Source organism: Mobula hypostoma, chromosome 9 (genome assembly GCF_963921235.1).
Source record: "Mobula hypostoma chromosome 9, sMobHyp1.1, whole genome shotgun sequence".
Taxonomy (NCBI): domain Eukaryota; kingdom Metazoa; phylum Chordata; class Chondrichthyes; order Myliobatiformes; family Myliobatidae; genus Mobula; species Mobula hypostoma.
The window spans coordinates 123,417,383-123,431,887 of NC_086105.1; the positions used below are offsets into that span (position 1 = coordinate 123,417,383).

The window sequence follows — 14,505 nt, forward strand, 5'->3', positions numbered from 1 at the left end:
TGTCAAGAGTACAGGAAGGAGATGGCCTAGTGACATAATGTCTTGGCACCAGCTTTTCCCTCAATGTCAGCTAAACAGGAGCTGGTCACTGACTTCAGGAAAGGAAGCTGTGCACATGTTCCTGCCTAAGGTCAAGAGGGGGAGAGCTTTCAGGAGTGAACATCACCAACAGCCTGCCTTATCCAACCATGTTGATGTCACAACTGAGAAAGCTCACCAGTCTTCACTTCCTCAGAGGCTAAAGAAATTTGGCATATCACAAGAAATTGTGCTATCTGACTTTTTGCAAGCTCCTTCCTAAATGGCTGTTAGGAACTGTTTTACAACAACTAGGTTAATATATATTTATTTTCCCCTGTCCCAAATTCTCCAATGAGGTGGAATAGTTCTGTAGAGAAGTACTAGACTTTCTGTGCACTATGATTGTGGAATGGTGCACCAGTAATTATGGACTGGAACCATCATTGTCTTTGCCTTGCTATCTGTTTAAATTGTTCTGAGCTTCAGTGAAGTTAATTATTTTGAAAGTACATTATACTCTTGATAAACTACTGAACATTTGAAACGTTTGCTCAATCTCTTTAGGTCATTCCACGTATGCCATGGAAATGCTGAGTTCTTGTGCCATAGCATATTGTAAATCTGCCAAAGCAGAGTCTGCAGTTGCCAAGTCAATACTCACATTGACTAAGTGGATTCAGGCAGAGTGGAAAGAGATGTCTACTCAGCTGAAACAAGTCTTCAGAGCGCAGCAGCAAAAATCTGTTTCTGGTTTGCCAACCCTGGCAAAAAACATACATACTCTGGCTGACTTGACCCCTCCTGGTTTAATAGAGGAAGCAGTTTGTCCAAAAATGGTGGTTGAATCAACAGGTGAGTACACTGAAATTAATTTCACGCCAATGGGCAATGGATTTGTACCCTCTTAAAACTAACATTAATTTGATCTATTTTCAGTGAATATTGGGGTTGGAGAACCAGACTTCATTTTAGGGCAGCTGTATCATCTTTCAGCAGTTCAAGCACCTGAGATAGCCAAATCCTGGGCAGCTTTGGCTAGCTGGGCATATAGATGGGGCAGGAAGGTCGTTGATAACGCTAGGTAAGTATACATGTTTTCAAAGTTTTTAATCTCCCGGTTACATCCAAGTGGGTTGAGAGCAGGTAAATTCCATATGTCAGATTTGATTATTCTTAATTCGTTGACCATATGTCGGCAGTTTTACCTGAGGAATTCGGGTTCCAAACTCTAGAGTAAATGGTGGGAAAGATGGAGAAATTATAATCATAGCAAATGATTTACAATTTTTATGCCTTTAAGTGCCGGTTTCTGGATTGCTTCCCGTAATGAATATATAATTTTGAAGATACAGAATTGATTCACTAGAATGGAAGCACATTCTTCAAAGAAACCTGAATTGTTATTCATAGGGCAGTGAATATAGAGATGTGTTACAGTTTACTCAGGGTCATGGTGAAAGAAAACAAGTGCATTTTGGTGGCAAAGGAATTGCTAGCCAGAGTATTCAAATTAAACTCAGGTAAATAAAGGAACCAGAGATGTGGTAGGATTTTTTTTAAACATAATTAAGATTCTAATGTACTGTGTAAGTGACTAGTGAAAGCGTTAAATTATGTTAATTAAATAAAGTAAATTAAAGTAAACTGTTTTAGAGTACATACATGTCACCACATACAACCCTGAGATTCTTTTTCTTCCTGTGGACATACTTAGCAAATCTGTAGAACAATAACTAAGCAGGATCAATGAGCAACAAACTATGCAAGTGCAAATATAAATAAATAGCAATAAGTAACGAAAGCATAAAATAACATGATAAGGTCCTTAAAGTGAGACTGTTGGTTGTGGGAACACCAGAAATAGAACGAATGTAGGTATCCTCCTTGGTTCTAAAGCCTGATGGTTGAGGGGTAGTAACTGTTCTTGAACCTGATGGTACAATTCCTGAGGCACTTGTACCTTCTACCTGATGCAGCAGTGAGAAAAGAGATTTGAAAGGGGGAGGGGGAGATCCAAAATGATAGGAGAAGACGAGGGGGAGGGATGGAGCCAAGAGCTGGACAGGTGATTGGCAAAAGGGATATCCCTCCCTCCCCCTCCTATCTTCTCCTATCATTTTGGATCTCCCCCTCCCCCTCCCACTTTCAAATCTCTTACTAGCTCTTCCTTCAGTTAGTCCTGAAGAACGAAGGGTCTAGGCCCGAAACGTCAACTGTACCTCTTCCTAGAGATGCTGCCTGGCCTGCTGTGTTCACCAGCAACTTTGATTTGTGTTGCTTGAATTTCCAGCATCTGCAGAATTCCTCGTGTTTGAGCTTTGATGGATGCTGCTTTTCTGCAGCAACTTTTCATGTAGCTGTGCTCAATGGTTGGGAGGGCTTTATCCATGATGTACTGGGTCGAATCCGCTATCTTTTGTAGGATTTTCTGCTCAAAGGCAATGGTGTTCCCATACCAGGCAGTAATGCAGCCATTTGGCACACTTTCCACCACATATTAGATTATAAGGACACGCAGTCCTCTTTTATTGTCATTTAGTAATGCATGCATTAAGAAATGATACAATATTCCTCTGGTGTGAGATCACAGAAACACAGGACAGACCGAGACTGAAAAACTTAACAAAACCACATAATTATAACATATAGTTACAACAGTGCAAGCAATACCGTAACTTGATGAAAAACAGGCCATGAGCACGGTAAAAAAGTTCAAAGTCTCTCGAAAGTCCCACATCTCACGCAGACGGGAGAAGGAAGAAAACTCTCCCTGCCATGGCCGACCACAGTCAGACTCTGAGTCGTCCGAAAACTTCAGGCTCCGACACCGAGCACCATCTCTGCCAAACGCTTCGACCCCAGCCCCGGCCACCAGCAGCAGGCAAAGCCGAGGATTTTGGGGCCTTCCCTCCGGAGATTCTTGATCGCACAGTAGCAGCGGCAGTGAACCGGGCATTTCAGAAGTTACTCCAGATGTTTCTCCATGCTCTCACAGCTGTCTTCATCAAATCAGAATTGTGCACGGCCCCTATTTAACAAATATGATATCATTTCACTGGAGAGGCTACGCGCTCTGCGTCATGCCACCATCTTCTCCTCCCGCTCTACATATCTATAGAAGTTTGCCAAAATTTTAATGACAAACTTCTATCTTTTGTTGTAGTGGTTTCTTTGCAATTACATTTATATGATGGATACAGAACAGGTCCTCTGAGATCGTGTCACCCAGAATTTTAAGTTACTGATCCTCTCCACCTCTGATCCTCAGAGTACTGCATAATAAATATATGAAGATAATTTTGGCAATTGAGAAGCTAATGAATTAGACCTCTTGAATGTACCTTTCAAAAAGCCAGTCATGGCATGTTGGATAAAATGGTCTTCCTATGCTATGGCATTATTTTTGCTAAAGAAAAATAAGTTTTTAAATAACAAATAACACATTCAATATCGATTCTATGAATTGTGATCAGTTTTTGGTTATACTTTGGTACAGTCAGGGTGAAGGTGTCCCACTTTTGACCAGAGAAAAGACAGAAGTTCAAAATCTACTTCCAGAAAACACGTCAGAAGAAGACAGAGAAACAATTTATGGAATTTTGGGGCAAGCTTTGTGTCGACCAACAGGAATTCAGGTGAACATTGGGAAAATGTGTACTTTTCTTTGTCATTTCTTTGTTATTCATGTTTCAAATATTTTTTCTTAAACTTTGTGAATCCAACCTATATATCTGTCAAACAGATGTAAATTATTGCATTGTTAAAGTTGCATTCTTTGGGTTGTGTAAGATCTTTTGATTTTGTTTTTTGTTTCAGAATGAGTGGAGTATGTAACTTTTCTTTAAAACTTATCCACAGGATGAAGACTTGACCCTGCAGATAAATGATGATGAAGAGGATGACATGGTGGAGGTTATTTGGAGGCAGTTAATAACTAACTGCCCGTGGCTTAGTGATCAGGATGAGACTGTGGTTGAAGGTCTAATTGAAGTTTGGCGGAAAGTTGTGGACAGAATATTTAACCTTTATAAGCTTTCTTGCAAAGCATACTTCACTTTTCTCAAATTGAATGCTGGTCAGGTTAGTAATCAAATAACTCACTATTTTATTTTCTAAGGGCAAGAGAAATGAATTAGAAAGCAGCAGCCATTAACTATCCATCCCGTTAATGTTTGTCCTGATAAATTGCCATCATCCGCTCAATAGATTCCTCAGTCATATTTCCTGCGGTGAAATCTCCCTTTGGCTGGAGTTACTTGTGTGATTTCAGAATCATAAATTTTAAGATGTCATCTGGTTTTGGAGCATGCAGCAAGAGCTTTCCTGTATATAATCAGTATCTGTCTGGAGGGTAAAAGCTCCAGCTCTAGGGGGAAAAAAGAACAAAATAATTGTATGATTTCAAAACTTGCAATATGTGCTGAATGGGTGTAATTGCTATCATTCCTTATTCCTTAGTACATCTTCTGTTGATGGTTATCTATTGGGGATAGAAGAAAATAGGCTGGAAAATCACCATGGACAGTGATCACCATTTATAGTACGTCTTTCTGAGAATGTGTCAGAGAGACAAACTTGCGATATAATTTCTTGTAACTGGTATAGAAATTTAGTAAGACAGGGAAGTTTAATATGGACAGACCCCAGTTAATATTCCTGAGAGCTGCCCATAAGGTGATTTCTCCATAAATCCAAAGTATCAGTTTTCTTTAGCTACGCATTGTATTACTATACATACACTTGCTCTAATTTCATTTTATTAAATAATCACACTGATTCTCGCAAAATTAACCTGATAGAGCATGTACTTTATCCTTTTAATTGAATGCTACAGAATATTATGCTATTACTAGCTTGAAATATTTAAATTTATGGGTGAAATTGCATAAATCAGACCTTGCGTAACCCAGGGAGCTCCTGCATAAGGCTTTGTTGAAATAAGCATTCCATGGTAGTACTTGAGGGCTCCAGGTACAATTAATCCTCCTAAAAATGAACAGTTTTATCTTTTTAAAATTATGCTTTGATTATATAGCATTGTGTCTGCCTTTCTTAAAATTCTATTTGGATATTTTGTTTTCCTCTTCCAACCCCCAACATTTATACCTGAAATACATTGCAAATAAAAGATTTCTGTTATAAATCTGAAATAGATGTATTTAATCACAAATGAGAAAATCTGCGGATGCTCGAGATCCAAGCAGCATAATTTAATCTACTGTTTGCAAAATGATGTTTGTAATAAGTTGAATTTAATGCTTTAAAATATTGTTAACATTTCAGGTTCATGTAGATGGTGAAGAACTGAAGGCAATTCTTAATCATACACCCACCAAGCAAAGCAATGACGATGTAATTGTTATGGCTACTTTAAGACTACTGAGATTACTAGTGAAGCATGCTGGTGAACTAAGGGAGGGCTTGGAACATGGACTAGCCACCACTCCCACGGCTCCTTGGAGAGGTAAGTTATAAAGAGTAGACAGCTTGCATCACAAATCACCGCCAGGGATAAACTTCACATTTGTGCCCCAGTTTAAAAATAGACTGAAACAAGTCTGCAATAACCAGTGTAACAAAAAAAAAGTTGTCAATTCCTCCCTCTTGCCTGTTGTGCCATTATACAAAGTCGTAATCTTTACCTCAATGCCACTTTCCCCATACCCTTTCACTTCCATTTAATAGCCAAAAGTCTTTTGGTTTTGAATAAACTGACTAAGTCTCTGCAGTGTTTTTGGGTAGAAAATCTCTCTGGGTGAAGAAATTTCTTGACTAGACAGCAATTGTTTTTAAGAACCACTGATCCTTGTGGTTCCAGACATTCTGGCCAAAGCAACATTGTTGTGTATTTAATATTTCAGTAATATTGTAAATGTATGGTTTGATTAAACATTCTTTGTTTACATCATTCACTACGGGTTATGCATCAAAGTACGTGAACAGCATATGTCATTACGCCACTACATCATATGTACACACCTCACTAAAGTAGACATGTTTCTCAGGTTCCCATGTTTCTCTTTAGATTAATTTCTACAGTTACAAAATATAACAAACTTTCCCCCTCTGCATTTACCTAGTTAAGCCCAATAAGAATTTTGTTTTAATTAACCTCTAGAGTATTCAGGATATTCAAGGTAGAGTCATCATATAATTGCAGTGTCTTCACACCACTATTCCAATCCTCTTAAATTAATATCTAAAATATTCACTATTCAGAAAGAATGGACAAAAAGGTGTGGTGAGGTCATCTGTGCAGTGGTGAGAAATCATTTGTCAAGCAAAATCACAATATAGGATTAGAATTAATTTGTATTGAACTGAGAAAGTGGCAAGGGCTTAAATCATTAAGCTATTTTGTAGTCTGAAAAGTAATAGTACAGATATTGGGTGTGGCATAATTTAGGAGTTGAGTCGAATCTTACGGAATACAGTAATCGTGGGAGACTTGACAGAAAATATTTGGAAGATTATAAGATGAGTTCATGACATGCGATGCTTACTGGATCAAAGAACCAGAGGAACGTGTCTATTGGATCTTGTTTTGTGCAATGAGAAAGGGTTAATTGCTCAGGGACTTTTTGTGGAAGAGTGAACCTGAGCTTGAGACAGTTCAGTGTAAAACTAAGGTTTAGCAATTACCAAAGACTAAGAAGGCCTGAAGAGAGAGTTGGCTGTGGTTGCTTGGAAGAATATGCTTTTGTCTGTTAGCATAATTTACATTTGTTAGCCTTAAAAGTAGTAATGCACAAGCTGCAAAAAGAATGGTTCTGTAAGGCACACAGAATAAATTGTGATTCATCCATGGCTGACAAGAAATTAAAGATGGTGTTAAATTGCCAGAAATAGCAGAGCATTGGGAGCATTTTAAAACTCAAAGGAGGGCCACACAATTAATAGCTTGATTAAAATATGAATTGACAAGCAAGAAACAAAACAAACAGAGGATATATGTGGGTCCTTTGTAAGCAGAATCTGGATAATATATAGTGGGGAGTAAGGAAATATGGAAATAAGCAATTATTTTGTGGCTGTTTTCCTGGAAAAGGCACATAGCACCTGCCAGATCTATTGAAGAATCAGCGAATAGGAACTAAACGAAACAAGTGCAAGCCAAGCATTAGAATTGGATAAATCCGTGAACTTGATGGAACATGCTTGAGCTTATAATGGAGAATGTAATAACATCTGAAAAGAATCATAGAACTGAGCAGTACAACATGCACTTTGCAAGCAAAATCATGTGTGACAAATTCAGAGTTCTTTGAACCCACCTTTGATGGAATAGGTAAAGGGCAGCCAATAGATGTGTATTTGAATTTTTGGAAGGTATTTGATATGGTCCTACATGGGAAGTTGATCAACAAGGTTGGAACACATGGAATTAAAAGGTAAAGTACTGACACGGATTGAGAATTATTGAACAGTGAGCAAAATGGGAATAAATGGATTCTAGGCTGGCAGGCTGTGACCTCTGCTGCACACCAAGAATCTGTTCTTGGTGCTAACAGTTGATCTGCATCAATGATTTGGCTGAGTGGGCAAAATATATATTTCCAAATTGGCTGAAGATAAAGTACTTTGGAATTGAACATGAAGGAGGATGTAAAAAGGCTTTGAAGATATGTGTATGGTTAGCAAGTAGGCAAGAGCACGGCAGATATTTAGCAGCCATCTGCATTCTAAAATGTGAAGTATTTCCCTTTGGTATACATGACTGTAAAGTGGCACATTTATTAAATGGTGAGGGATTAGGTAGTGTTGATTTTCAAAAGGATCTAGTGCATTTCTGAAACAAAGTCGCTGAAAGCCGGCTTAGCAGTAAGTGATCAAGAAGGCAAATGCTACATTAAATTTAATGACAAGATGATAACAGAGGAATAAAGACTTAATTGCAGATGTATAGTGGCTTGGTGACACTGCACATGGAATGTTGAGCATAGTTTAGGTTGTCTTACCTAATACTTTCTGTGAAGATTCACTGGCTGATTCCAAGGATAGCAAGTTTGGGAAGAAATCGGGTAAATTGGGAACGTGTCCTCTTCAGTTGGGAGATCTCATACAAGTAAGCAAAGGTTTTCATCTTGATGTGGAAATGTTTTTCTTGACCAGTGTCTAGAGCCAAGGGGTTCAGTTTGATAATTATTATGGGTATGCTTTTTAGGACTGAAGTGACAATTTTCTTCATTCTGAGTTGTTAACCTTTTGAATTCTGAACCCCAGGTAGCTGTCAAGGCTCGGTCATTGTGTTAATTCAAAATACCTATCAATAAATTTCTGTGTACTAAAAGAATTAAAGGTGATGGTGCTGAAAAATGCAATTGAAGTCGGTCAGCCATGATAATGTAGAACTGGCTCAAGGGCCAGTTAGCCACCGCCCTTTTTTCAGTTTTGCATAACAGTGAAGCGCACTTAGCTTTTATGTATCAAGAGATCACTTGCAGTTTTCTTGGATGCAGGATATAGTAATTGGTCTCTGTAATCTTCTGCCAGTTAAATACGCAAAACGTTGTTTGAATTTAGAATAATCCTACCACTTGGAAAAATATATTCACTTTTTTTGTGTTTTTATATCAGGCATTATTCCACAGCTATTCTCACGTTTGAATCACCCTGAAGTATATGTACGTCAGAGCATCTGTAATCTACTGTGTCGTGTGGCTCAAGATTCTCCTCATCTTATTCTATATCCTGCAATTGTTGGCTCAATATCACTCAGTGGTGAATCTCAGTCCTCTGGTAATTAAATGATTATCTAAGGCTTCATCTGCATTGGCGACGCTAGTGATAAAAGTATTGTTAAATATGTTTAGATGCAGTAAATGCTTTCTCTAATTGGGTAAAAAATGTTAAAATCTGTTTTATTTTCAAGATTGGGACACCAAAAGTCACTTCACTTCAACTACATTTTATGGCCCCCCATTGTCATTCTCTTATATTAATTCTTGAAGAATGGAATGTTCTAATAAAAATACAGTCCTGCTGCCTAGCTAGTTCAGTATCTGACACTTTTAATTACAAGGTGAACACGTCCTTGCTAGAATAATTTCAGAAATGAGCATCTATTTGGATTGGGTCTTATGCTTTTACAACATTGTTGCCTTTTGTCTCAGAGTCTAGGCAGGTAGTCAGAGCATTCCCATCAGCTTCATTCCTCCATTCTAATTTTCTGTGATCTAATCTCTCTCACTTACCTGTTGACTCCTCATTTCCCCTCCCGATTCTCTTGTCGCTCACAGTCAAGGTAATTTACAGTTAACCTTTCAATCAACTTTAGGATATGGGAGGAAGCAGGAGCACCCAGGGAAGCCCATGTAATCTCAGGCAAAATGTGCAAACTTCTCACAGTACAGGATTGAATGAGGGTTGCAGGAGCTATGAGACAGCAGTGCCTAAATGCTGTACCATGCATGTTCCATTTTCGTTCCAAGTTAAACTTCATTATAGAAAGTTTCTTTCCTATCTAAAGAAATATTGTTGGCCTTTCCAGGAGCCAAATTGTCATCTGCAATTCCGACCCTGCTGAGCAATATCCAGGCTGAAGCTCTGTCTGGAGGTGAATGTGAAGAAAATAGTCCGCCTGGGTCACAGGATAGCATTAAAGATGAACAGAAATGTTTTAATGAGGATCAAGCTATGATGCAGGACTGCTATAGTACAATAGTGGACAAGTTATCATCAGCAAATCCAACAATGGTCTTACAGGTACTTTAAACTTTATCTTTTAAATTGCTGATAGGAATAGCCATTATTTTTGTTCAGGCAAAGTTTTATAAGAGGCTATTCGACTACTTTGAGTCCATAACAGAACAATCTGCTCACCCTTTTATTTATCAGTTTATCTGGCAGTTTTAATTCTTTTGCCACTTAACTGCAGGCTTAACTTACAGTAGCTGATTAAAATATCATTGTACCTTCAGTGTTTGAGAGGAAGTGAACACCTGGAAACACTCTTAGTTATAGGGAGAGTACCGAAACTCCACTTGTACGACACCCAAGGTTTGGATTAGATTTGTCACTGGAAATTTGAGACTGCTGTATACTGCCACTGATGTCATTTTTCAAAATCCAAAATCTAGAGCAACAAGCGATGTCCCGTTAGAAACATTTGCCCTTTTTAATTAATTCCAGGCCCTAAATTGGAAAACTAAATTCTTTGGTATACAGACATTAGTGAGAAAAATGCATGATCTTAAAGCCTGGACTTGTGTGTCAAATATATTGGTACACTTTGGAACACTTAATCTCGGTTTCACCTGTCAAACTGGTAATGAAACAGCCAGTTAATTTTAGCGAAAAAACTTAATTTCTCCTACTATACGTTTCTAAGAATGTTTGAAATGCAGCTTTAAACTCTGGTATGGCATTTTCTGGTCCAGAAACTCCCGTGGTCTTGCTGGTTTTATATTTGGTGCTATTTGTTTGCTGAGGCCAGCTGGGTGGCAATTGTGCCAATCTGTCCTCAGTTGTATCTTATCAGTGAAAATGATTTGAATGATGAATTATTACAATAGATATATAGCACCATGTGGATTAGAGGTGTTCAGCTATCCAATATTTGAATTATTGTTAAAAATTATTTTAACCGTTAATGTGCTGATAATAGGTACAGATGTTAGTTGGGGAATTACGAAGAATTACTGTCCTGTGGGATGAGCTCTGGCTCGGAGTTCTTCAACAACAGCACATGCATGTACTCAGACGCATTCAGCAATTGGAGGATGAGGTGAAGAGGGTTCAGAACAATAATACACTTCGCAAGTAAGTGATTCTAAACTGGTTAATATTTGTAATATAAATGGAGCTAGCTGTAGTGTAAGTCATATTGAAACAATTGTTCGATCATTTATATATTAAAGCAGTTAGAAAAGAAATCTTTGACTTGAACTGTATAATTATACAATACTGTATTAAAGTTTTTAATTGTTCTCCAAGAGACTAATCAAATTAGATGTTAATAATGAGCATTAGGAAGTCTAAAAATGCTTTGCATCTTTATAGTTTTCCTTTCTCCCTTCAGTTAACCAAGATGCAAATATCTGTTTGCATTCAGTCAAGTGATACTTCTCTGCATTGGGGTTATTGCATAGAAAATATTTGTAAAGCCCTATTCTTCTAGTCTGTCTTTACAGACAGCCTAAGTAAGCTAGTCATTTGTTTTACTATTACAATTTGTTTGCTGTGAGGTATTTTGGTCCTACCTTCCATGTTAGGGATGAGAAGATGGCCATTATGAGGGAGAAGCACACAGCTTTGATGAAACCAGTTGTATTTGCCTTGGAGCATGTATGCAGCATTACTTCAGCTCCAGCAGAAACTCCTCATGAGAAGTGGTTTCAGGACACCTACGGGGAACCAATTAATAATGCTTTGGAAAAACTGAAGACCCCATCCAATCCGGCTAATCCCAGCAGTAGTTGGTTGCCATTTAAACAGGTAATATCTGCAGTGTAAAAGTTCTCTAATGGAAGAGCATAATTAACTGGTTGCAATAGTTAATCAGTTAACTATTTCAATTGTATACATTGAGCTTATTGTATACTTTTTGAGTTTGTTATTGAGATTGCAGAATGCATGAGTTTTTCCAAATTCCCCAAATCATTTTGTTCTGAAATTAAGCCTAAAACAGCAATCTGGGGTCCAATCAAATTGAGTTCAGTTTTGAGATTGTTGTGCTGGGAATTTTTCCTTTGTTAATTATATTATACAGAGAATGTATTAACCATATTTTAGCATGAATGTTGTAAATACACAATGGAAGAGAAATGAAATTAAACTGTGATCCAAGATAAGCACTGAGAAACAGATTAGTGAACTCAATTGTACAATATTACTTTGTGCAATACAAAGATCCATTTCCAATGTTCTTCAGTAATGAGCATATAGAATAATGTACTCTTACTTCATTGCAGATAATGCTTAATTTACAACAGCGAGCTCAGAAGCGCACCAGCTACCTATTGCATCTGGAAGAAATCAGTCCACGAATGGCTGCAATGTCTAACACAGAAATTGCCCTGCCTGGTGAAATCTCAGCAAGGGATGCAGTCACAATTCAGAGTGTTGGCAATAGCATCACCATTCTACCCACCAAAACAAAACCAAAGAAACTAATGTTCTTGGGCTCTGATGGGAAAAATTATCCATACTTATTTAAAGGTAATGTGGACATTGATTTATAAACTTTCTCCATTAGCAATTCACTTAATGTGATCACTTAGCTTGTGGTGCTCTTGTTTACTTTATCTGGCTATGAGAAGTGGGAGAAGCACAGATTTAATTTTCATCTGCTTTAACAAATGCATTGAGCCTATTTTGGAGCTATTCTATTTTCTTTCAAAAGTTACATGAATATAATTCAGGTAAAGTAGTGTAGATGCAGTGGTTTCATTGCTTCATGTTCCCCAGTCAGCATGTTACTCTTTTCTATTCCCCTTTGATGCCTGTCACTTAAATGCACCTGTGCTACTTCCTTCAATTACCACATTCAAAAATTCTTCATTATTGCCAGTCTGAGTCACCAATTTAATCCAGAGGGAGAACAGAAACCAGAAAGAATAAGTATGATATTCTGCCCAGTCATTTCTTAGCTATTTTAGGCTACTTTACAATTTGAAATAGTGTATAATAATCAACGTTATTTAATGCACACCCTGATTTTTATTTGGAAGTATTATTTAACTGAAGACTCTATTTAACCATAGTAAGAGATACTGATTTTCCTCCTCAAACTGTTGGAAATCGGAAATAAAATTCATTTTTAGAAATAGTTTACAAGTAGCACCTGTGGAGAGAAACAAGATTGAGATTTAGGCTGTACTAAGTGATCCAAGCCAAATCTCTCTTTGGGATTTCAGTAGCCCCTCATAACCTTTGTATCCAATATATTGCTGTCTGTATTGTTTTCTGCTATCATAAATAACTTCTTACTCTCAATTTCCACCCTGCGCTCACTTTTACCAAGGTAGCTATTCTATTCTTCAACTCCTGCTTTAATTTTATTGATCAATGACCATTATCCACCGAAGTTGACAGACTTCCATGACTATTCTGCCTGCACCTCTGTCTATCCAGCATCCTGAAAGAACTATATTTTATTCTCCCTGTTTCTCAGTCATGGTTGCATCTATCGTGATAGCTAGATACCACAGCAGTGCTTCCTTTTGCCCAGCTTTCCTCAGTGATGGTTTATTCTCTTAGATAATTGACCGGATTTTCAACCATCTCTGTTGTATTTGCACTTCTCTCGCCTTGTCTCCTTTCACCCTGAACAAGTGTAAGGGTTACGCTTGTCCTCAGCTTGTATCTTACCAGTATCCATATTTAACAGGTCATCCTCCATACTATTAGACAGCTTCAGAACATTTCCACCTTAATACGTGCATGCACGTGCCCACGCATTTCAGTATTCTGAAAGGCTGTGAACTCTTTCACCTCCACAAATATTCATTCTCTTTAATCAGCCCTTTCCCATACATAGAAAGGAAATGTCACCTGCAGTTGTCCAGAGACCAGAACACTACCAGGTGACAGACATTTTTTTATATATTGCTTCCAATACTTTCTATTATGCTTTTGGTAATCGTGATGCTTCTTCACCATTGGAGAAACCAAACAAATTGACTGATTGCTTTTCAGAACATTTCCATTCAATCTGTAAGGATTGTTCCAAACTTCCATTTGACTGCAACTTTATATCTGCTTCCCAGCCCATCTGAGTTTTCTGGGATCCAAGGGGCAAAAACAAAGTAAATATAAAAATAGTACCCCTTTTTCCAACTTGACTCAACACTGAATTCAACAATTTCCAATTATGGGCAAATCTTGTTTCCTCTTGGGTTTACTTATTCAGTTTTTCTGTCACCTATTGTATATCACTCATTTGTTGCTTCTTAAGTGCTTCTTCTCCAGGCATGCCTTTATCAATCTGTATCAGCTAACATCATCATAACTATTTGCCAATCTTTTCTCAACTGTATTCTGAAGTCTTTTCTGCCCTGCCTCTCCTTCCTCTAACTTAAATTTGTTTGTTTTCTATCTTTACACATCATTGATCAGAGATGATCATTCATTCTATGACAGTTGTCTCTCTCTGCAGAATTACTGCCCTTCCTAGGTATTTCTAGCATTTTGCTTTTATTTAAGCTCAATTATTTTCTGGCATTTTCTTTGTTTTATTTACTTGGCCTTTTTTTCCCCCCATTTTTTCCATTCTGTTAAACATGATATCACAATGTATATTCATATGTTAATTATAGTCAGCCCATTTTTCAGTTGTGGCTCAAGGACACTTCTAGGTTTACAGAGGAAAAATCCAGATATGTCAGAAAAAGGACAATTGTAGTCAAAGGGCCAAAATGTTTTCAAAATGGTTCCTGCATTTAATCTTTAGTATAATGTTCTAATTATTTTGGCTTTCCACAGATCTTGAGTTCTATGTAGGTAAAATTTAAGTTAAAATTTTATGTAGTCACACTTCAAGGT

The 14,505-nt window shown here is 37.6% G+C and overlaps 1 protein-coding gene across 3 annotated transcripts in view; it reads left to right on the plus strand.

The window, feature by feature from the left end:
• smg1 (SMG1 nonsense mediated mRNA decay associated PI3K related kinase) overlaps positions 1-14,505 on the plus strand; it is a 142,716-nt gene that overhangs the window by 84,304 nt on the left and 43,907 nt on the right. For all 3 annotated transcript variants that reach the window (XM_063059057.1, XM_063059059.1, XM_063059060.1), the window contains 10 exons: positions 586-873; positions 958-1,102; positions 3,518-3,656; positions 3,880-4,101; positions 5,305-5,485; positions 8,599-8,760; positions 9,512-9,726; positions 10,628-10,782; positions 11,235-11,457; positions 11,934-12,180. In XM_063059057.1, the coding sequence (XP_062915127.1) occupies positions 586-873; positions 958-1,102; positions 3,518-3,656; positions 3,880-4,101; positions 5,305-5,485; positions 8,599-8,760; positions 9,512-9,726; positions 10,628-10,782; positions 11,235-11,457; positions 11,934-12,180 (1,977 nt within the window). The remainder of the gene's footprint in view (positions 1-585; positions 874-957; positions 1,103-3,517; positions 3,657-3,879; positions 4,102-5,304; positions 5,486-8,598; positions 8,761-9,511; positions 9,727-10,627; positions 10,783-11,234; positions 11,458-11,933; positions 12,181-14,505) is intronic.